Here is a 22,240-nt window from a genome sequence, read left to right on the forward strand (position 1 = left end):
AGCAAGACCACACCCTTCACTAATGAGATGAGTGGAAGACACGCCTCTTTGGGGTCAGGGTTGAGCTCAATGGCTGCTATTTTTAATTATGTTTTCAAATGTATTGAAACAATTCTGTCACTTTTTCAACTGTTCTCAACTTTATAAATACTTCTATCACAGTTTGGAAAAGTTTATAAATGTCTTAAATGCTGAAAAAGAGCAGAGGGAACAAAGAAGAAAGACTGAAGAGAGGGACGGGAGACAAATGTATAGAACGAGACAGAAATGGAGGCATAGAGACCGAAAGAGAAGCGGGATGTTTATAGAGAGAGCAAGGGAGAGAATCTGAGACAGACACCCTATACACTGAGACAAAAAGACAGAGAAACGGAGATACAGACACACAACCTTAAGAGTAAAACTCAAGGAGGAAGTGATTTGAGAGAGACAGACACACACACAGGGAGAGAGAAAGAAAATCTAGACACATTGAGACATAGAGAAGGCGAGGGAGATCCAGACTCAGAGAGACTGAGACAGAGGAGGAAACTGAAACACTAGACCCAGAGACCCCAGACCAGTGCTTCCCAAACTACTTTGCAATGTGACCTTATTTTAACATTTGAAAATTGATGTGATTTCAGATACCACAAAAACAAAATAGCAGCATCAGTAAATTTAATTATCAAAATTCACAAATTAAAGATAAACATACAACACATCATACAAATATAAAATTCTGTGTATTTAAACAATTTTATATTATGTTATTTTATGTACTCACTGGGTCTTATCAGACACATGGGTATGTATGCACATTACAACATCTTTAAATCTGGTAGCGCAGTTGATACTGCACATCTCATCACTAATGTGATATCCAGGGTTGATTGATACCAATGCAGACAAGTGTGCTAAATCTGTATAAATAAATGTTGACAACAGGAATATTCATTTCAGCACATGTGCTATCAGGATAGTCAGTCTTCTCACAGAATGAAAATTCTGACAGAGAAACTCTGAATATTGTTTCATTGCAAAAAGCGACTGCAGAAAATTTCAAATCCTCAAATTGTAAAATCCTATTTGAGTCCAATTTACAGTATTCCAGTGTTGATACCGATTCCCATCATTTGCCAATCTAAGTACCTTTAATCTCAGTTCTGTTTTGTAGCCACCTTTGCGATCAATACTTCCTGTCTCTAGACTCGATATGTTCTGTCAAATCCATGTTGTCAGGCTGACATTGAAAACGTTTTTGGACCCAACTGAATTTTCTCACATTGAGGGTGGCGGTGGGAAAAGAAGCAGAGTGCGACTCCAGATAGCGGGAATGGTTGGTCGTCCCATGAGTGGGAGACTGTTCAATTTAATTGTCAGACAAGAATTTGGAAAGTGAAGAGAAAAAGCCTTAGTCCAACTTTGGCAAATTAATCTTCCAAACTGTTACAAACTTTATAAATACTTTTGTAACAGTTTGGAAAAGTTTACAAACTTTTTAAATACTGAGACAAAGGGAGACGAGAAGAAAAACTAATCTAGACTAATGAAGAGAGGGAGGGAAACAGATACAGAGAGAGACAGAATTAGAGATCAAGAGACTGAGAGAGAAGCAAGACACTGGGACAGATAGAGAGAGGGAAAGAATCTGGGGCAGCAACCCTAGATATTGAGAGAAAAAGTCATAGAGAAACTGTGACGTCGTGATATTGTCACTGGAGGTAATCCAGAGACCCAAGATAATGCTCTGGGGAACTGTGTTCAAATTTTTACTAAATTTGAATCAATAAAAATCTGGAATTTCATAGTGGTGACTATGAAATCATTGTCGATTGTTGTAAACGCCCATTTGGTTCACTGATGTCCTTTAGGGAAGGAAATCCCCTGTGCTTACTCACTCTTGCATTCATGTAACTCCAAGTCCACGGCAATGTGTTTGACTTTCATTTCAAGGCGATTAGGGATGGGCAATAAATGCTGGCTCAATGATGCCCACATCCCATGAATGAATAAAAAAAATACAATTGTCTTCATTGAATGGGATTAGGTGGAAGTTCAGGTGTTTCTAATGTGTCAGTGTGGACTCAATGGGCTGAAGGTCCTCCTCTATGCTGTATGATTCTATGATTTTATAATTGACGTGATGTAATCATTCAGTTGCAGAATGTTTATGTTCCTTCCTTGTATATTTGCATTCAGTTCATTTGTTTCCCAAATGCATCTGTGACATAAGCAAGGAAGTAAATCTGGATTTGACCACCGAGAGAAATCAACTTTTTTTGCAGTCCATTGCAAATGCAAGCAACTGATCGCTCATTTCCTTTGTAGTACCCTGCGTGATGATGGTCAGTGGACCTTGGTATGAAACAACGGCAGATCAAACCTTTGTCTTCACACAATTTTGTAAAAAGACACACACAAGGTATGTGAGGTTTAAGGTAGTTCACAACTGATGTGACCCACAGAATCACAGAATGCAGAAGGAGGCCATTTGGCTCATCGAGTCTGCACTAACTTGCTGAAAGAGCATTCTACTTAATCCCACTCCTCTTCCATATTCTCTGTAACCTTGCATATTATTTATTTTCAGATAGAAATCCAATTCACTTTTGAATACATCAGTTGAACTTGTTAAGGAACAGATCAGAAACTCCAAGGTATATTATGAAGTTTGTCTGGACCCAACTATTTTTGATTTTGTCATTAGGGTGAGCATAAGGTGTTTTGCTCCAGCTGTGATTCTATTGACCCACCTGGAAATTTTTATTGAAACTAACTTTATTTAACAATACAGTTTAACTATAACAAAAAGAATTAGCATAACCTTTACCAATTGAAATACTTAAATGTGACAAGGTATAATTGCTTGCTGTCTCTATTAGTTCCAATTTAAGCAATATCCCACATAGATGTAAACTCCTCTTCAGAACCATCCTTTTAATCCCTCTGGACAGAGATACAGAGTCTTCTGACTCTCAGACAACAGCCCAGAGAAAGACGCATCATCAAAGAGCAGAATTCCAGAGAGAAGGAGAAAACATCTCTTGCCTTTTGCAAACCACTGGACAGAGATACCTATTTTCTAGCAGGTCCCAGGCTTCAGTTTCCAGAGAGGAAGAACTGCTGCTTTCAAATTCAAACAGCAACTGCATGCTTTTCTCTCTGTAACCCTAGCTCTACCCATTCACATGACTTTCTCTTCTGGTCAATCAACCTAATTAAACCCTACACTGAAATCCCAGGGGACAGCCAAAAAAAAAAAAAATGCATTAGCTCAGATTATAACAAACACCGCATTAACCCCATTCTTCTGCATGTTCAGCATGTGGGATGCCAGTTGCAGACAATCAGCACTGTAATCCGAGCTGAAGTTTTTAAAACATTCCCTTCATAAGAATCATGACATAAATACCTTTCGTAAAGGCACAGTATTGTCACAAATCTGTCTCTCAAGAAGTTTGTTCCAGACTCCAACCAGCCTATGGGTGCAAAAATGTTCCCTCACATCACCTCAACTCCTTTTGCCCATTATTTTGAATCTGAATTATTTGGACCCGCTGCAATACATCTGTGCTCAGTTTTTTAATTGCCAACTGTGCCCTGTGATTCATGTAGTGAAAACTATTTTTACCAAGGCATGCAGGCCTGATTTGTGGCCTGCCATGGTTGGAACACCGTTCGTACAAAATGCAATCCCAGGGAATAGTTTTGTCCTCCATGTAATCCTGTAACACCATGAATTACACACAGATCCTTGATCAGGAAATGTGAGACAGAACACAATGTCTTCATGAATATTATTCTCCTACATGTGGAACACAAAAGTCAACATGTGTGCATAACGCCCTCAGTGCTCATGTTAATTTGAGGCTAGGTCTGCATTTCAGGTGCTCCAGCAGCGTGGTTTCCTGATTAGCCACAATTGCCTTAGTTTTTTGCTACACCTAATTGCTTCTGCCTCCACCCCATTTTAACCATTATTGTGTGAAGTTTCTTTTTTGAAAAAAAAATTGATCCACACATCAGCAAGTGGTTGGGGTCTGGAATGCACTGCCTGGAATTGTGAAGGAGGCAGGTTCAATCGAGGCATTCAAGAGGTCATTATATGGTTATTTGAATAGAAACAACATGCAGGAGTATGGGGAAAAGGCAGGAGAATAATACTAAGTCATTATGCTCGTTTGGAGAGCCGGTGAGGACACGATGGGCCAAATGGCCTCCTTCTGCGCTACAACACTTCTGTGATATTCAAGGGAAGCCTCATCATATTTATGCACACCATGCTTACCTTGTTATTTTTCATTTACATAACAATCAAAAGGCTTGCTGTTGAAGGGGGACAGATGTAAAAATTTGTCCACGATATTAGAATCATAGAAACCCTACAGTGCAGAAGAAGGCCATTCGGCCCATCGAGTCTGCACCGACCACAATTCCACCCCACATATTTACCCGCTAATCCCTCTAACCTACACATCCCAGGACTCTAAGGGGCAATTTTTAACCTGGCCAATCAACCTAACCCGCACATCTTTGGGTGTTCAGGGCAGTGGTTCTCAAATGTGGGTCACATCCCCATGGAACAAATGTAATTGGGAGTTACAGCTGATATGTACAGCTGATGGGCCGAATGGCCTCCTTCTGCACTGTAGGGTTTCTATGATTCTAATATCGTGGACAAATTTTTACATCTGTCCCCCTTCAACAGCAAGCCAGTTATTTTTAAAAATGACAGTCAATCAGGCTGCCTAGCTACAGATCAGAGAGACAATGAAAATGAAATGAAATGGAAGTTGCCATAGTCCCCGGGTACCATAGGCTCCTCTCCCCTTTGAGAGAGAGGAGGCACACACCAGGCAAATCAGGAGTTCTGAATATTTCTACACAGGGATTGCGGACCACACTTTCCTCGTCCCCAAACCTGCAAATTCAGCATAATTTCCCTCACCCAGTCACAGGGTTGCATCAGCTGAAAGACCAGTCATGTATGGTGTTACTTGAAGATTTACTTCCCCCTGTCCCCCATCCCAGTGAACCCCGGGCCAAATATAAAACAAGGGCCTGTGGGCATATACTGATGGAGGCAGTGATGTGGGACCTTGGAGCTCATTCTTTTTTTGTTATTCATTTGTGGGACATGGGTGCCTCTGGCTGGCCAGCATTTATTGCCCATCCCCAGTTGTACTTGAGATGGTGGTGGTTCCCTCCCTCCTGTCCTGTAAACTACAACTGGAAACAAAAATGGGCGTGAGCTGGTGTTGGGACCTCAGAGCCAATATCAGCTGTAACTCCCAATTACATTTGTTCCATGGGGATGTGACCCACATTTGAGAACCACTGCCCTGAGCACTGACCGGGAGATGCCCAAAGATGGAGGGGGAGACGATCTAGTTTTGCCCTTCCCAGTTCATGCATGCTTCCCTTTTCTTAAAAACAAAACAGAAAATGCTGGAAAAACCCAGCAGGTCTGGCAGCATCAGTAGAGAGAGAAACAGAGTGAACATTTTTGAGTCCCTCTGATCTTTCTTCAGGATGTGAAGATGCCGGCGTTGGACTGAGGTAAACACAGTAAGAAGTCTCACAACACCAGGTTAAAGTCCAACAGGTTTATTTGGTAGCACAAGCCACTAGCTTTTGACGCACTGCTTCTTCATCAGGTGAGTGGGATTTCAGTTCACAAACAGGGCACATAAAGACACAAACTCAATTTACAAATTGAAAATTGAGTTTGTGTCTTTATATGCCCTAACAGAAAAAAAATTCTGTAGTTATCAGGTATAATTTCTTACTGAAAAAATCAGTGCAAGTTGTGGGAAAATAGCCAAAATTGTCTCATTACTGGGTCACTGTTGCTTTAAAGGTCAGCATGAAGATCTCCAGAGCCCATCAGGGCACATCACAACATTCCAGTTTTAGTGCAAATGAGATCACCAGAAAATGCAGTACTGTTATAGTCCTTAATAGCAGTGAACATCTTCACATTCATCGCTACTTGGAAAGGAAAGTCGAAGCCATTATGTCAAATTAATTACCCTATCTATTGTTTTTGTAACTTCTTCAAAGATTTCAGGAAATTTGGTCACTTATGACCTTTGCATTTCGAATCCATGCCATCTAATCTGTCTACTATTTTCCATTTATTGATCAGTTTGTAATACACCTTTGAGTAAGGATTCCATTACCTTTCCTACCGTTAAGGCAAAGCTAATTGACCTATAATTCCCTGAACTTGTTCTACCTCCAGAACTTATTTTAATATGCATGGATGTAATCCATCTTGGATACAATTCATCAGGAGCAAGGATTCAATCCTCTCAAAGTGTGATAAGTTTATTCGCCCCTCCACCAACCCCCTCCTCCACCAACTTTTCCACCCTCCGTACCCTCAGTTTTGGGCACCTTTCTTATGTAAGGAAGGATATTAAAGCCCTAGAGAGAGTGCAAAGGAAATTTACCAGAATTACACTGGGAATGAAGAATTTTAGATACAAGGCAAGATTAGAGAAATTGGGATTATTCTCCTTGGAGCAGAGAAGATTAAGAGGTGAGCTTATTGAGGTGTTCAAAATTGTGAACAATTTTGACAGAATAAAGAAGGATATTCTGTGTCCACTAGTTGGTATATCAGTGACTAGAGAGTCACAATTTCAAGATGGTCAGCAAGAGAGCAAGGAGTGAGATGAGGAGAAACTTCTTTATTCAGAGAGTTATTGGGATTTGGAATGTGCTGTGTGGGAGAGTGGTGGAGGCAGATTCCATAGGAGGTGGATACAGATTTGAAAGTGATGAATTTGGAGGACTAGGGAAGTAGGGCTGAAGAATGGGGCTAGCTGGTTAGTTTTTTTTGGGAGAGACTAGGATCCGACGCACGGCCTCAGAAGAAAGGGACTACCCTTCGAACCAAGATGAGGAGGAATTTCTTCAGCCAGAGGGTGGTGAATCTCTAGAATCCATTGCCACAGAAGGCTGTGGAGGCCAGGTCACTGAATATATTTAGGACAGAGATAGGTAGGCTCTTGATTGGTGAGGGGACCAAAGGTTACAGGGAAAAAGCAGGAGAATGGGGTTGAGAAACTTAGCAGTCATGACTGAATGGCAGAGCAGACTCAAGGAGCTGAATGGCCTAATTCTGCTCCTATATCTTATGGTCTTATGGTCTAAAACATACCTGGGGCAATTTTCCACTTTGCTGGCTAGGTGCCAGTGTTGTAGCTGTACTGTACAGCTTGGCTAGGGGCACGTGTTACATGCTCCCTATTGCTGTGTATACTGGGGCGGCCATGATGTGGAGATGCCGGTGTTGGACTGGGGTAAACACAGTAAGAAGTCTCACAACACCAGGTTAAAGTCCTGGCTGGAGACAATACACATCTCATTAACTTGTGCTTAACCCTCTCTCCACTCACATTGTCTGTAGCTTTAAGACTTGATTAGCTGTAAAGACTCGCATTCCAACCATTATTTTGTAAATTGAGTTTGTGTCTTTATATGCCCTATTTGTGAACAGAACTCCCACTCACCTGATGAAGGGGCAGCGCTCCGAAAGCTAGTGGCTTGTGCTACCAAATAAACCTGTTGGACTTTAACCTGGTGTTGTGAGACTTCTTACTGTGTATACTGGGGCGGCACAGTGGTTAGCATTGCTGCCTCACAGCGCCAGGGACCCAGGTTCAAATCCGGCTTCAGGTGACTGTGTGGAGTTTGCACATTCTCCATGTGTCTGTGTGGGTATCCTTCGGGTGCTCCAGGTTTCCTCCCACAGTTCAAAGGTGTGAGGATTAGGTTGATTGGCCATGATAAATTGCTCCTCAATATGAGGGTAAATACATAGGGTTACAGGGATTGGGTCTGGGTGGGATTGTTGTAGGTGCTCGCTCAATGGGTCGAATGGCCTCCTTTTGCAGTGTAGGGATTCTATGGTTCCTTTATTTACGTTCAAAGGCCCAGCTTCAAAAATTGCAGATGACACAAAATTTATAAGTATTGTGACGCACGAAGACAGTAGTGATAGACTAGGATGTAGACAGCTGGGGGAAATGGACAGAAATATGGCAGACTAAATTTAATGCAGAAATATCTGAAGCGATATCTTTTGAGAGGAAGAACGAGAAAAGGCAACTTAAAATAAATTCTAAAGGGAGTGCAAGAGCAGAGAAACCTGGACGCATATGCATGCAAATGTGGTAATATAAACAGGGCCTAGTTTTAAGGCTGATAACATTGGATATCCTAAATTAAAGAATTGGGCATATTAAAATCAAACACAGTCAAACCTCGGGCAGGCCAATTGTACAAATACACAAACATGTCTGGGCCTGACCCATCAATCACCCATCAAAGGTCATTGCACTCTACTGATACTTAGCAGGAGATCATTGCACCCCATTGAAATGCACCGGCCTATTGTTAGAAGCCCAGATCGGGCCAGACTTTCTGTCACCCAGAGTTCCTGCAGTTAGCTTATCTGATAACAGGTTACATGTAAGCAACAGCATGTAGATGGACACCTGGGGGCGGACCCTGGTGGCCTGTCAGGCAGACATCAAGAAACCCACTGGGTATTGGAACCCCCTCCTGGGACCTCATTGGCCGGAAGCCAGAGAAGCTTCTGGAAAGGCAAGCAGGCAGGGGGATAAAGGGACACATTTTCAAACACACCAGCAGTGAAGACTCGACGAAGAAGGTGACCTTCACCATTTGGAAGACTGGCCAGAGAAGGAAGGAAGAAAGAAAGAAGCTGCCATCGAGATTCACCGTCATGATGACAGACCAGAGGGACTCAGAGAATCGGGCCTGCAGTTTAACCAAACCATCTTTGCGGGTAGTACGCTTGAATCTGGGGTATCCTTTTGTTTTATGTGGGTAATTTAAGGGTTGATAGTGTTATTATTAATAAACTTGTTGAACCTTTACTTGTGTATGTCCTTTGTCCATCTTGCAAATAAGGACACCGGGGTAAAACCTTAGAGTAAGCAAACTGGTCGAAAGTATCTGAGAATTAACAGGTACAACACAAATCATTAAAGGTGGCAGGACAGGTTGAGAAACAAGCTACTGTGATATATGGGATCTTGAGCTTTATAAATGGAGGCATAGAGTACAGAAACAAGGAAGTTAAGGTTCAGGGGATGAAAAACTCCAGCTAGGATAGATCAGCAACACTAGGGCTGTTCTATTTAGAGAATCAAAGAATCCCCACAGAGTAGAAGGAGGCCATTCAGCCCATCATTTCTACACCAACTCTACCACAGAGCATTCCACCCAGGCCCTATCCCCATAACCCCACATATCTACCCTGCTGATCCCCCCCAACCTACACATCTTGGGACACGAAGCAGCAAATTAGCATGGGCAATCCACCTAACCTGCACATCCTTGAAAGAAAAAGCGGAGAGGAGATTTGAGAGGAATTCAAAACCACTGGGGCCCCTGGAAGGGTAGATACAGAGAAAAACTGCTCCCTTTAGTGGAAAGATCAGGAAGCAGATAAACACGGATTTAAGGTGATTTAGTGAAAAAAAGCAATGGCGACCTGAGGAGAACATGTTTTTACCCAGCCAATTGTTCGGATCTGGAGTGGTCTGTCTGAGTGTGTTGGGAGCAGATTGAATCGTGTCTTACGGATAATTAATTGCCGGAAGGGAAAAAAGACAAGGTTGCGGGGAGTGAAGCTTCAGCTGGGTTATTTCTAGAGAGCCGGCACTCACACGAAGGGTCGAACAGCTTCATTCTGCAATCTGATTATTTTATGAATGCATGTTCCTATGTCTGTATGAATGTTCCTGTATTTCTGTCCATGTTCACTAGCTCTGTGTACATGTACCCTAACCTCTGGACATGTCTGTGACTGGGTGAGATCAGTCTTTCTGCTGCTCCATAGCCAGTTTCGCTTTCACGGCTGCTGCAGACCCGCCCACTCAAACTTGTCCGTTTCACAAACTGTACAGCAGTCTCTTACCCGGAGACCGGTGACCCGCAATGGGCCCAATATTGCGATTGGCTGCAAAGGGGATGGTGGGCGGTGCCAGGCGGGGCGGCTGATTTTCTGATTGGTGCAGCGCTGCTTGTTTGCTACAGTTTATTCGGGAGCCCAGGAAGCGAGGGGCAGAAGTGCGAGCGGAGAGCCAGAGTTACCTGAGTGAGGATCGGAGTCCGGACTGAATCTTAACTTCAACCCCAGAGCCCGCAGTCAACCTGCAACGATGATGCTGAAACTTGCCGTGCTGTCCTTGCTGGTGTCCCTGTGCCTGGCTATAAGTGAGTTTGGTGTCTGGGGAGCTCTTGGGGTGAATGCGCGGCCGCTTAGCAGAGTATAGGAGATTTTAATTCGAGAGAGAACCATTAGGCCCATCTCTGTGCCTCCCCTCTCTTTGCAGGAACTCTCTCCTCAGTCCCATTCCTTTTTTTAAATTATTATTTATTAGTATCACAAGTAGACTTACATTAACACTGCAATGAAGTTTCTGTGAAAACCCCCAGTCGCCACACTCCGGCGCCTGTTCGGGTACACAGAGAGAATTTAGCATAGCCAATGCACCTAACTAGCACGTCTTTCGGACTATGGGAGGAAACTGGAGCACCCGAGGAAACCCACACAGACGTCGGGAGAAAAGGACCAGCTAGATTGAGTCTTGTGTATCGGGTCAGTGAAGGACCTCACTTACGGTTCACAGCCATGGTGAGGAACTCATTACTTTCTGAAGGGGGAGCACTCTGGAGGGCAGAGTCTTGATCAATATTTCAAAGCTCTTTATTGCTCCACGCCTGAGGTGTGGTGATCCTCGGGTTAAATCGTAACCAGTCATCTCTCTCTCTCTCTCAAAGGGAGAGTCCTCTGGGACTGTGGCAATGTTTCATTGTTTCACCTCCCCCGATAACATTTTGTTGACTTCATGGAGATCACATCCACAAGACTTGCTGTTAGCGATAGTGTAAGCGTGTTTGTGAAGATGATGTGTGAGTTTGCCACAGTAAAGCCATAGTTAAGAGACACTGGGTTTGTGCTGTTGTGACCTCGTGACCAGAAGTCCCATGAAAACCAGGCACTTTGTTCATCAGAATGCAACTTCTTCAACTCCACCCTCAGTTTTCTGTACGTCCTGTATCAGGAAAAGAAATGCTGGAAATGCTCAGCAATCTGGAAGTATTGAGAGAAACAGAGTTAGTGTTTCAGATGATGACTCTTCAGCAAGCTGAAATAGTAACTGTTTCTCTTTCCGTAGACATGCTGGGAATTTCCAGAATGTTCTGTTTCTAGTTTCCTGTATCCAGTGCCCTTTTCTCTTATCCAGCTATCAGTTCAAACTTTTACTTTGATCTTTCATCTTGCACTGCCCATTTTGTGTTCAGTATCTTGTATCTTTTGCCACTCTTCGTTGCATTTTCAACATTTTTTCTCTCTCTTAAGTCTATGTCCCATCCACTGTGACAGAGAAATTCCTCTAGTCAACATATGGGTATCTTCCAGAGGCTAGGAGAGATCCCAGTCAGTGGATATTTGCCAGCGACTGAGACAAAGACAGCCCAGTCAGTACAGAGCTCTTGTGGGGACTGTGGCCAAGAGATCCCCGTCAGTGTGCGATATTGCCCAGAGACTGGAATTATGTGATCCAATTCAGTGTACAGATGTATCCCAGAGACTGGGACTGAGAGATCCCAGTCAGTGTCTGGATATCTCCCAGCCTCAGTACCAAGAAGACAGACCGCAGTCAATGAAGAATTTGAGTGCAGTTTGTTAATTTGCTCTTTACTCTGCTCTATCCCTTAGGTTCTCCAAATGTCCAAGTGTACACCTACAGACCCATTGAGGAGGGCAAAAGCAATGTGCTGCTTTGCCATGCCAAAGAGTTCACCCCCCCCAACATCAAGCTGGAGCTGCTGGAGAATGGAAAAACCATATCCAATGCCAACCAGTCTGACCTCTCCTTTGAGGCTGATTGGAGCTTCAAACTCACCAAGTTTGTGGAAATCGTCCCCAAGGATGGAATCAAGTATTCCTGTAAGGTGGAACACAATGGTAATTTAAGAGAGGTTCAGCTTGGTAAGTAATCTGTCTATTCGTCGTGACTAATTTGCATCTACACAAGCTCTTTCCACACATACTGTCTCCACCTGTAGTACCAGATCATCAATTGTAAACTTAATCCAAAACATGTAACTTCCACGAAGTGACAATCAGTGTGTCGGATTGCCACTCCACCCCTACTTATCTAACATTTTTCATTCCTGTCTTGCCCGACTCAGGCCGGGTAAGAACTGTGCAGGGCAGTGCACTCCTAAACCCTTCAGTTGAGTGGTGTTGCAACAAAGGGAAGGAGGCCACACCCCTTTTTATACAACACCGGTTGTTGTCAATAAGGTGAGTTTAAAGTGCCGGCCGTTTTCAAATCAGGGAGAAACTAGATTTGTCAATGGAATGGTTAGAAGGCCTGCTTCCATTCGTTGGGACTTAGCCACAATTGTATTAAAAGTATTTGCTTCCTCTGTCCTTCACACTTTCGCCCACTTCCCTATCCTCTTGACCGGTATGCACTGTGTAAAGAACTAATGAACTTTATAATAACAATGACAAGTGTTAAAACGCTGAGGGAAAAACATGCACATTCAGAAACTTTATTTAAAAATAACTTATTTTTACAACCCTATGAAACTATCAGTCAGTCGTGTCAATAAAAAAAGCTTTACTGGACTTTACGCCTCTTAATCTCATCCAGATAAACACAAAGACATTTCCAAAAAAAATCAAAGAATAACTTATTCTAACTTCAAAGGTGTCAATAATCAAAGCAAACACTCCAGTTCATCCTATCAGAACAGACAGACCCCTGCTGAGGTAATCCATACAAGAGCCTTGGTGCTCAGCCAAACCCATCTGGGATTTGTTTCAGAAGAAATAGACGCCCGAAAAGCTGTATCATCAGCTGGGCTCACTATGAATGCTTCGACATATGGATCCCAACGTTCACTACACAGTGAGTTTCGTGGAGACTATTCTTTAGTGATTAATTGCTGACTAGTTAACAGTTTCATTATCATGTGACTACCAAAAAGGTGGTGGGAAAGCTAGATATACCTTGATCTTCCAACTGGTAATTTCCATGTTCCAAAATGCAGAATGAAGACCAAGTGACTGGTGGCCAGCTGTAGGTTTTGGTCACAGACTAATGATGTTTTATTCTATGCTTCCACCCACAGACAGATACTAGCCTGTCACTGCAGAGGTAAGCACTGTCCTGCAACTGAGCAACAATGATTACTGATGGGACATATTGCAGCACAAAATTCAATTCGACGGCCTGTGTTTTTCTTCTTTTGCAGCCATTGGATGATGCTAGTCGATGAATCAACCACTTCAGGGGATCAAATCACTTTGTTTCAACCTATTTTCAAATGTTAAATTTTATAGGAAATCAGTGACTTAATGCTGTTGATTAGACATCTTAAACTATTCTGAGTGGTAGGAAGTAAGTTTGTGTTTAGTCCTGTAATCTCTGTAAATTACGCCCCAGCTTTGTGTCCATTTCTGAGGGTTTTCGCTTCTCTGTCATTAAAGTTCTAAAATGTTGACTCAGTTGATTTAAAATTGCCACATTTTACCGCTCCTTCCCGCCTGGCGGGATATATTGCCACCGAAATAAAACCTGGCTTCCCATCCCACCCTGCAGATTTACCCTGAGAAATCCTTCAATGTGCTACAAAATCTCGGCACTGTTGTGATTTGAGTGTTTGGGTCATCATTGTTTTAATACTTGGACTTGGCATATTACAGAGATTACCTAAGATTAATTTTAGAAGCATGTTCTGCAAATCATAGACGCTCAGTGCTCATTATTTTGTAATTTTGTGGGCACATATATTGATAATTTGATTGGAATGTTACTGTTTCACATGCAATTCTATTATCTGTAAGCTTATCAGTGTGAATAAAACCTTTCTCTTTATCTCCCTTGTTGTCTCATTTAACTACTCTGGAGAGAAGAAACAGCTCATTCGCCCTAGTGTTATTGTGAGTAATCCCAGACTTGTATGTCCATTTTAAAGGTAGTAGACTAGAAAGAACTAGGTGATAACTCACTGAGGAAGCCTCTGCTCATTGAGGGATTGATCCCACTGCTTACAGTGATGTTCCAAACATGCAGGTTCAGGACTAACAGGCAGAACCACAACAACAATATGTATCAATATATTGTCTATAAAACTTCCAAAGGCCAATCATATGTATATTATCAATCAAAATTTAACGCAGCCAAATAAGACTTGGTCAAAAAGTTATCTTAAGAATGTTTGAAAGGAAAAAGAGGATTGGGAGAAAATTCCATTGCTCAGGACCTCTGGAAGCTGAAGACATGGCCCCAATGGTGCAGCAATTAAAACTGGAGAGGTGCCAAGATGAAAATTGGAGAACCACGGGTATTTGGGAGGGCTGTGGAACAGAACGTTGCAAACATCAGGAGGGATGAGGCCATGGATGGAGTTTAAATACAAGGGTAAGAATTTTAATATCATCATAGAATCCCCACAGTGCTGAAGTCATCATTCGGCCTGTTCTAGTCTGCACCAACTCTCTGACAGAGCACCTCACCCAGGCCCTCTCCCCAGCCTGATCCCCATAACCCCACATGTTTACAATGACAAATCCATCAAAACTACACATCTTTGAAGACTAAGAAGCAATTTAGCATAGCCAATCCCCATATCCTGCACATCTTTAAACTGAGTGAGGAAACTGAAGCTCCCGGAGGAAACCCACACAGACACAAGAAGAACATGTAAACGCCATACAGACAGTCACCCAAGGCCGAATTGAACCCAGGTCCCTAAGCTGTGAGGTAGCAGTGCTAACCACTGTGCAACCATGCTGCCAAAATCGAAGTTGGTCAACACAGGGCCACTAAGTCCGACCACCCATGTAATTTGGTGTGAGATAGTAAAATGCAGCAAAGATTTAAATGACATGGAATACGTGGAGGGACAAAGATGGAAGTCTGTCCAAGATTGTATTTGCCTATTTGAGGTTAGAAATAACAAAGGCCTAGACTAAATAAACACAAAGATTTGATTGAGCAGCAGTTCCACACTGGTGTCCTGGTGAACACAGTTAAATGGCAGTGAGCTGATGGGAACTGGATTCAAAGGAAGGCCAGGTGTGTGTGAAGGGTTCTCTGGGGGTATGCGTTCCATTGTAGTTCCTGATAAACTAAGGAATACAATGGAAGCTGGTGTGACACAGGCGCTGTCATGTTGCAGTGGTAGGAAGTACATTTTTAATGGTGGGTTTGTAGAGTCTTAGATGTACAGACAAAACAAAAAGTTTTCTATGCCCTGCAACGATATGCCTGCATAAATGTAACATGAAATTAAAATGTCAAATAAAGCTATTTATTTATTTTTGTGCAGGAAATAAAATACTTTAATGCTCAGAGTGCTTTAATATACAATTTAAAGAAAGGTTCTGTTATAAATGTGCGTGTTGCCCATAAGGCCAGAATGTTTTTATTCATTCGTGGGACCAGCGTCGCTGGCTGGCTGGCCAGCATTTATTGCCCATCCCTAATTGCCCTTGAGGAGATGATGGTGAGCTGCATCTTGAATGGCTGCAGTCCATGTTCTGTGAATTGACCCACAATGCCATCAGGGAGGGAATTCCAGGATTTTGACCCAGCAACTGCAAAGAAACAGGGATATATTTCCAAGTCAGGATGGTGAGTGGCTTGAGAGGAACCTGCCGGTGGTGGTGGTTCCCATGTATGCTTGGTCCATCTGTAATTGCCTTTGAACTAAGTAACATGCTAGGCCTTTTCAGACAGTAGTTCTGTGTATCTGTTGTCTCATGGAGGAAAAGGGGGAAGATTTCACTCACCCGCTCCACTCTGTAGTTACAGTACATAGTCTGACCTTGTGAATCACACCAAGATTGTAGTTATACTGCACACAGACTGATGCTGTGAACTCACTCCCAGACTGTAGTTACACTGCACACCCTGACCCTGTGAGCTAACTCCCAGAGTGCAGTTACACTGCACGTAGTCTTAACCTGTGAACTCTCACCCAGAATTAGTTACTCCATGACCTTGTGAACTCAGTCCCTGACGGTAGTTATACTGACATACAAACATTCTGACCCTGTGAACTCACTCGCGGACTGCAGGTACTCTGACCCAGTGAACTCTCGCAGACTGTAGTTACACTGCACACAGTCTGACCCTGTGAACTCAGTCCCAAAGTATAGTTATACTGAACACAGTTAGACTCCCTATAAAATCCCTATAGTACAGAAGAGGGCCATTTGGCCCATTGTTTCTGTATCGACTTTCTGACAGGGCATCATACCCAGGACCACCTAACCCTGCAACACCACACATTTACCCCGCTAATCCCTCTACCTACACATCTTTGGACATTAAGGGGCAATTTAGCATGGCCAATGTACCTAACCTGCACATCTTTGAACTGTGGGAGGAAACCAGAGCACCCGGAGGAAACCCACACAGACACAGGGAGAACTTGCAAACTCAACACAGTCATCCAATTGAACCCGGGTCCCTGGATCTGTGAGGCAGTAGTGCTAATCACTGTACCACCAAGCTACCCTAACTCACTCCAACACTGTTGTTTATACAGCACACAATCTGACCCAGTGAACTTGCTTCCAGACTGTAGTCATCCTGCACACAGTCTGACACTGAACTCACTCCAGGACTATAGTTATACTGTACAAAATCAGATGTGAGAATTCAGTCGCAGACTGCAGCTAAACTATACAGTCTGACCCTGTGAACTCCCAGCCTGTAGTTTTAGTGCCCACAGTTTGACCCTGTGATCTCACACACAGACTATAGTTACACTGCACAATGTCTGACTCTGCAAACTGTGGCCAAGACAGTGGTTATACTGCACACAGTCTGTCCCTGTGAATTCACACCCAGGGTACACTACACTGTGACTTTTCAATATCACTTCCAGACTGTAATTGACTCTGTGAACCTATAACCAGACTGCAGTTACACTGCACACAGCCTGACCCTGTGAACTGTCTCCTAAACTGTAGTTATACTGTGCACAGTCTGATCCTGTGAACTCACTCACAGATTGCAGTTGCATTGCACAGTCTGACCCCGTAAATTGATTTGCTGACTGTAGATTATAGCACAAAGTCTGACCCTGTGAATTGTCTCCTAGACTGTAGAAACACCACAGTCTGATGCTCTGAATTCACTCCCAGACTGTAGATACGCTGCAGTTTGACACTTTGAACTCACTCCCAGACTGTAGTTGCACTGATGACAGTCTGACCTTGTGAACACTCCCCCAGACTGTAGTTACACTGCACACAGTCGGACGCTGTGAACTCCAAGACTAGATATACTGCATAGAGTCTGAACCTGTGAACTCACTCTGGATTGTAGTAAAACTGTACACAGTCTGACCCTGTTAACTCACTACCAGGCTGTAGTTACACTGTAAGCAGTCTGACCCTGTTATCTTATTACCATAACATACTCACAGACTGTAGCTACACTGTGCACGGTCTCACCCTGTCATCACATTAACAGAACACACTCACAGACTGTAATTACACTGCACAGTCTGACCCTGTGATCTCACTCCCAGACTATAGATACGCTGCAGTTTGATTTCACTCCAAAACTGCAGTTGCACTGTTGAGTCTGACCCTGTGAACTCTCCCCTAGACCATAGCTACACTGCACACAGTCTGACCCTGTGAACTCTCCCCAGACCATAGCTACACTGCACACAGTCTGACCCTGTGAACTCTCCCCTAGACCATAGCTACACTGCACACAGTCTGACCCTGTGAACTCTCCCCTAGACCATAGCTACACTGCACACAGTCTGACCCTGTGAACTCTCCCCTAGACCATAGCTACACTGCACACAGTCTGACCCTGTGAACTCTCCCCTAGACCATAGCTACACTGCACACAGTCTGACCCTGTGAATTCTCCCCTAGACCATAGCTACACTGCACACAGTCTGACCCTGTGAATTCTCCCCTAGACCATAGCTACACTGCACACAGTCTGACCCTGTGAATTCTCCCCTAGACCATAGCTACACTGCACACAGTCTGACCCTGTGAACTCTCCCCTAGACCATAGCTACACTGCACACAGTCTGACCCTATGAACTGTCTCCCAAACTGTAGTTAAACTGCACACAATCTGACCCTGCAAACTCACTCTCAGATTGTAGTTATACTGCACACAGTCTCATCTTGCGTACTCACTCCCAGACTGCAGTTACAATGCACCATCTGACCCTGTGAACTCACTCCCAGACTGCAGTTACAATGCACCATCTGACCCTGTGAACTCACTCCCAGACTGCAGTTACAATGCACCATCTGACCCTGTGAACTCACTCCCAGACTGCAGTTACAATGCACCATCTGACCCTGTGAACTCACTCCCAGACTGCAGTTACAATGCACCATCTGACCCTGTGAACTCACTCCCAGACTGCAGTTACAATGCACCATCTGACCCTGTGAACTCACTCCCAGACTGCAGTTACAATGCACCATCTGACCCTGTGAACTCACTCCCAGACTATCAATGTGCTGCAGTTTGATGCTTTGATCTCAATCCAAGACTGCAGTGGCACTGATGAGTCTGACCCTGTGAACTCTCCCCTAGACTGTAGTTACACTGTATACAGTCTCACCCTGTGAAGTCACTCCCAGACTGTAGTTACACTGCATACAATTTGACCCTGCAAACTCACTCTCAGACTGTAGTTATACTGCACAGTCTCATCTTGTGTACTCACTTCCAGACTGCACTTACAGTGCTCAGCCTGATTCTGTGAACTCAATCCCAGACTGTAGTTATACCTCACACAGTCTGACTGTGTGAACTCACTCCCAGACTCTAGTTACACTGCACACAATCTGACCCTGTGAACTCACTCACAGGCAGCAGTTACTCTATGACCTTGTGACCTCAGTCCCAGACTGTTGTTATATTGTAAACAGTCTGACCTGTGAATTCAGTCGCAGACTTCAGTTAACCTGCACTCAGTCTGACCCTGTGAACTCACTCCCGGATGTAGGTTCGCTGATGACAGTTTGACCCTCTCCCAGACTGTAGTTACACTGCAAATAATCTGACTCTGTGAACTTCACTCACTGTGAAGTCCAAAGATGTGCGGATTAGGTTGATTGGCCATGCTAAAAAATTGCCCCTCAGTGTCCTGAAATGCGTAGGTTAGAGGGATTAGTATATGGGGTAAATATATGGGGGTAGGGCCTGGGTGGGATTGTGGTCGGCGCAGACTCGATGGGCCAGATGGCCTCTTTCTGCACTGTAGGGTTTCCATGATTCTATGAACTCATTCCCAGATTACAGTTATGCTGCACGCAGTTTGACCCCTTGAACTCACTAACAGACTGTAGTTACACTTCACACAGCCTGACCCATTGAACTCACTCACAGACTGCAGTTACAACATGAATAAGTTGACCCTGCAAACTCACTCCCAGACTGTAGTTACACTGGCACATAGTCTGACCCTGTGAACTCATCCCAGACTGTAGTTACTCTATGACCCTATAATCTCAGTCCCAGACTGTAGTTATACTGTAAACAGTCTGACCTGTGAATTCAGTCCCAGACTGTAGTTATAGTGCACAGTCTGACCTTGTGAACTCACTCCCAGACTGTAGTTACACTCCACACAGCCTGACCCTGTGAGTTCACTTGGTCAGACTGTGTGCACTGTAACTAAAGTCTGGGAGTGAGATCATAGGGTCAGACTGTGCAGTTATACAACAGTCCACGAGTGAGTTTGCAGGGTCAGACTGTGTGTACTGTAAATTCAGTCTGGGAGTGAGTTTGCAGGGTCAGACTGTGTGTAGTGTAAGTTCAGTCTGGGAGTGAGTTTGCAGGGTCAAACTGCTTCAGACTATAGGTACACTGCACACAGTCTGACCTTGTGAACTCACAACCAAATTTTAGTCATGCTGCATGTAGTCTGGCCATGTGAACAAATTCTCAGATTATAGTTTCACTGCACACAATCTGACCCTATGAACCAACTTTCAGACTGTAGTTTCACTGCACACAATCTGACCCTGTGAACCAACTTTCAGACTGTAGTTTCACTACACACAATCTGACCCTGTGAACCAACTTTCAGACTGTAGTTTCACTACACACAATCTGACCCTGTGAACCAACTTTCAGACTGTAGTTTCACTGCACACAGTCTGACTCTGTGAACCAACTTTCAGACTGTAGTTTCACTGCACACAGTCTGACCCTGTGAACCAACTTTCAGACTGTAGTTTCACTGCACACAGTCTGACCCTGTGAACCAACTTTCAGACTGTAGTTTCACTGCACACAATCTGACCCTGTGAACCAACTTTCAGACTGTAGTTACACTGCACACAGTCTGACTCTGTGAACTCACTCATGGAATTAAATATATTGCAGTTTGACTCTTTTATTTCTTCCCGGACTGTAGTTACACTGAGAGTTCGATCCTATGAACTCACTCCCAGATGTCAGTTACACTGCACAGTTTGACCCTGCGAACATCCTCACAGACTGTAGTTACACAGCAAAAAATCTGACCCTGTGAACTCACTCCTAGAGAGAGATCACAGGGTCAGACTGTGCAGTGTAACTACAGTCTGGGAGTGACTTCACAGGGTCAAACTGTGTGCAGTGTAAGTGCAGTCTGGGAGTGTGTTCACTGGGTCAGACTGTGTGCAGTGTAACTACAGTCTGGGAGTGAGTTTACAGGATCAGACTGTGTACAGTTTAACTACAGTCTGGGAGTGATGTTCACAGGGTCAGACTGCGTACAGTATAACTACAGTCTGGGAGTGTGTTCACCGGGTCAAACTGCGGGCAGTGTAACTACAGTCTGGGAGTGTGTTCACAGGGTCAGACTGTGTGCAGTGTAACTACAGTCTGGGAGTGAGTTTACAGGATCAGACTGTACAGTTTAACTACAGTCTGGGAGTGATGTTCACAGGGTCAGACTGTGTACAGTATAACTACAGTCTGGGAGTGTGTTCACTGGGTCAAACTGTGGGCAATGTAACGACAGTCTGGGAGTGAGTTTACAGGGCAAACTCTGTGTGGTGGAACTACAGTCTGGGAATGGGATTACAGGGTCGGAATGCGTGCTGTGTAACTAGAGTCAGGGATCGAGTTCATAGTGTGAGTCTGTGCAATGTAACTACAGTCTGCGACTGAATTCACTGTCATGCTGTGTAAAGAGTTACCACAATCTGGGGCTGAGTTCACGGGGTCTAAGTATGTGCAGTGTAACTACAATCTGGGAGACAGTTTACAGGATCAAACTGTGTGCAGTGTCTTTGCAGTGTGGGTGTGAGTTTACAGGGTCAGGCTGGATTCAGTGTAACTAAAGTCTGGGAGTGAGTTCACAGGGTCAGACTGTGCAGTGCAACTACAGTCTGGGAGTGAGGTTACAGTTTGATTCTGTGAACTGACTCTCAGACTGTTACACTGCACACAGCCTGACTGTGTAGAGTAGGACCACGGAGTGAATGGGGCATAAATACAGTGTGTGAGCTGGTTCCTGTTGAAAACGCTTCTAGAAATGAGGGTCACAGCCAAAGTGTTGTCTTTGTCGACTTCCCGATTCTGAGATGGAAATGCTATATTGTAGGCTAGGACAGTGTGAGTGTGTGTGATACCATGTTGACAGCCTGATGATTCCAGTTGTTGCTAGTGTTTACATTATCTGCTCCACTCCTCTTAGACACATTGAACAATTTGTGTGTGCTGATGCCCATTTCTTTCCTGCTCTGGCAGCCGGGAGAATACTGGGGAATTTCCACACCCATTCTGCTCGAACGGAGCTGTGCTGTGTAGGGGAGAGACCTGCTCCTTCTGGGAATCCCCGGCAAGTCAAAGCAGCCCCAGTCACCAGAAACTCAGACAACCCCACAGCTAGCTCCGCTCTCCAACCGGCACTCGACCCAAAACTTCCTCCTCAAAACCATACATTCTGCACCCTATAAAACATTGTCCTCTCCAAGCGTTTTCACTGTCTACAACCCCCCGACCCCACCGCACCCAATTCCAACCTTTGCTCGACTCTCTGCTTAAATTCTTCGGATCCGATTTTCTGACACTGTGGACAGAACTGGAATCGCACTGACAATAATAATACAGGTTCAGGGCAGTGGATGGGGAGGTGGGAGGGAGCTGGGGAGATCACGGCTCCCCTCAATTCCCAAGTAAAGATTTCATGGCAAATG

General features: G+C 44.1%; 1 protein-coding gene across 1 annotated transcript; it reads left to right on the plus strand.

The window, feature by feature from the left end:
• The first annotated feature begins 9,301 nt into the window (after positions 1 to 9,301).
• On the plus strand, positions 9,302 to 13,922 carry LOC144497003 (beta-2-microglobulin-like). The gene is made up of 3 exons (XM_078217678.1): positions 9,302 to 10,239; positions 11,750 to 12,022; positions 13,177 to 13,922. Exons 1-3 carry the CDS (start codon positions 10,185 to 10,187, stop codon positions 13,185 to 13,187), a joined length of 339 nt encoding a protein of 112 aa, XP_078073804.1. The 5' UTR covers positions 9,302 to 10,184; the 3' UTR covers positions 13,188 to 13,922.
• The last annotated feature ends 8,318 nt before the right edge of the window (positions 13,923 to 22,240 follow it).

The sequence above is a fragment of the Mustelus asterias genome, chromosome 8, assembly GCF_964213995.1.
Source record: "Mustelus asterias chromosome 8, sMusAst1.hap1.1, whole genome shotgun sequence".
Taxonomy (NCBI): Eukaryota; Metazoa; Chordata; class Chondrichthyes; order Carcharhiniformes; family Triakidae; genus Mustelus; species Mustelus asterias.

What these genes read in the sequence shown, in the direction of transcription:
- LOC144497003 (XM_078217678.1), top strand. Translation starts at nt 10,185, where the DNA reads ATGATGCTGAAACTTGCCGTGCTGTCCTTGCTGGTGTCCCTGTGCCTG. An exon ending in GTCCCTGTGCCTGGCTATAA is followed by an intron (nt 10,240 to 11,749) that starts GTGAGTTTGGTG and finishes TCTATCCCTTAG; the next exon opens with GTTCTCCAAATGTCCAAGTG.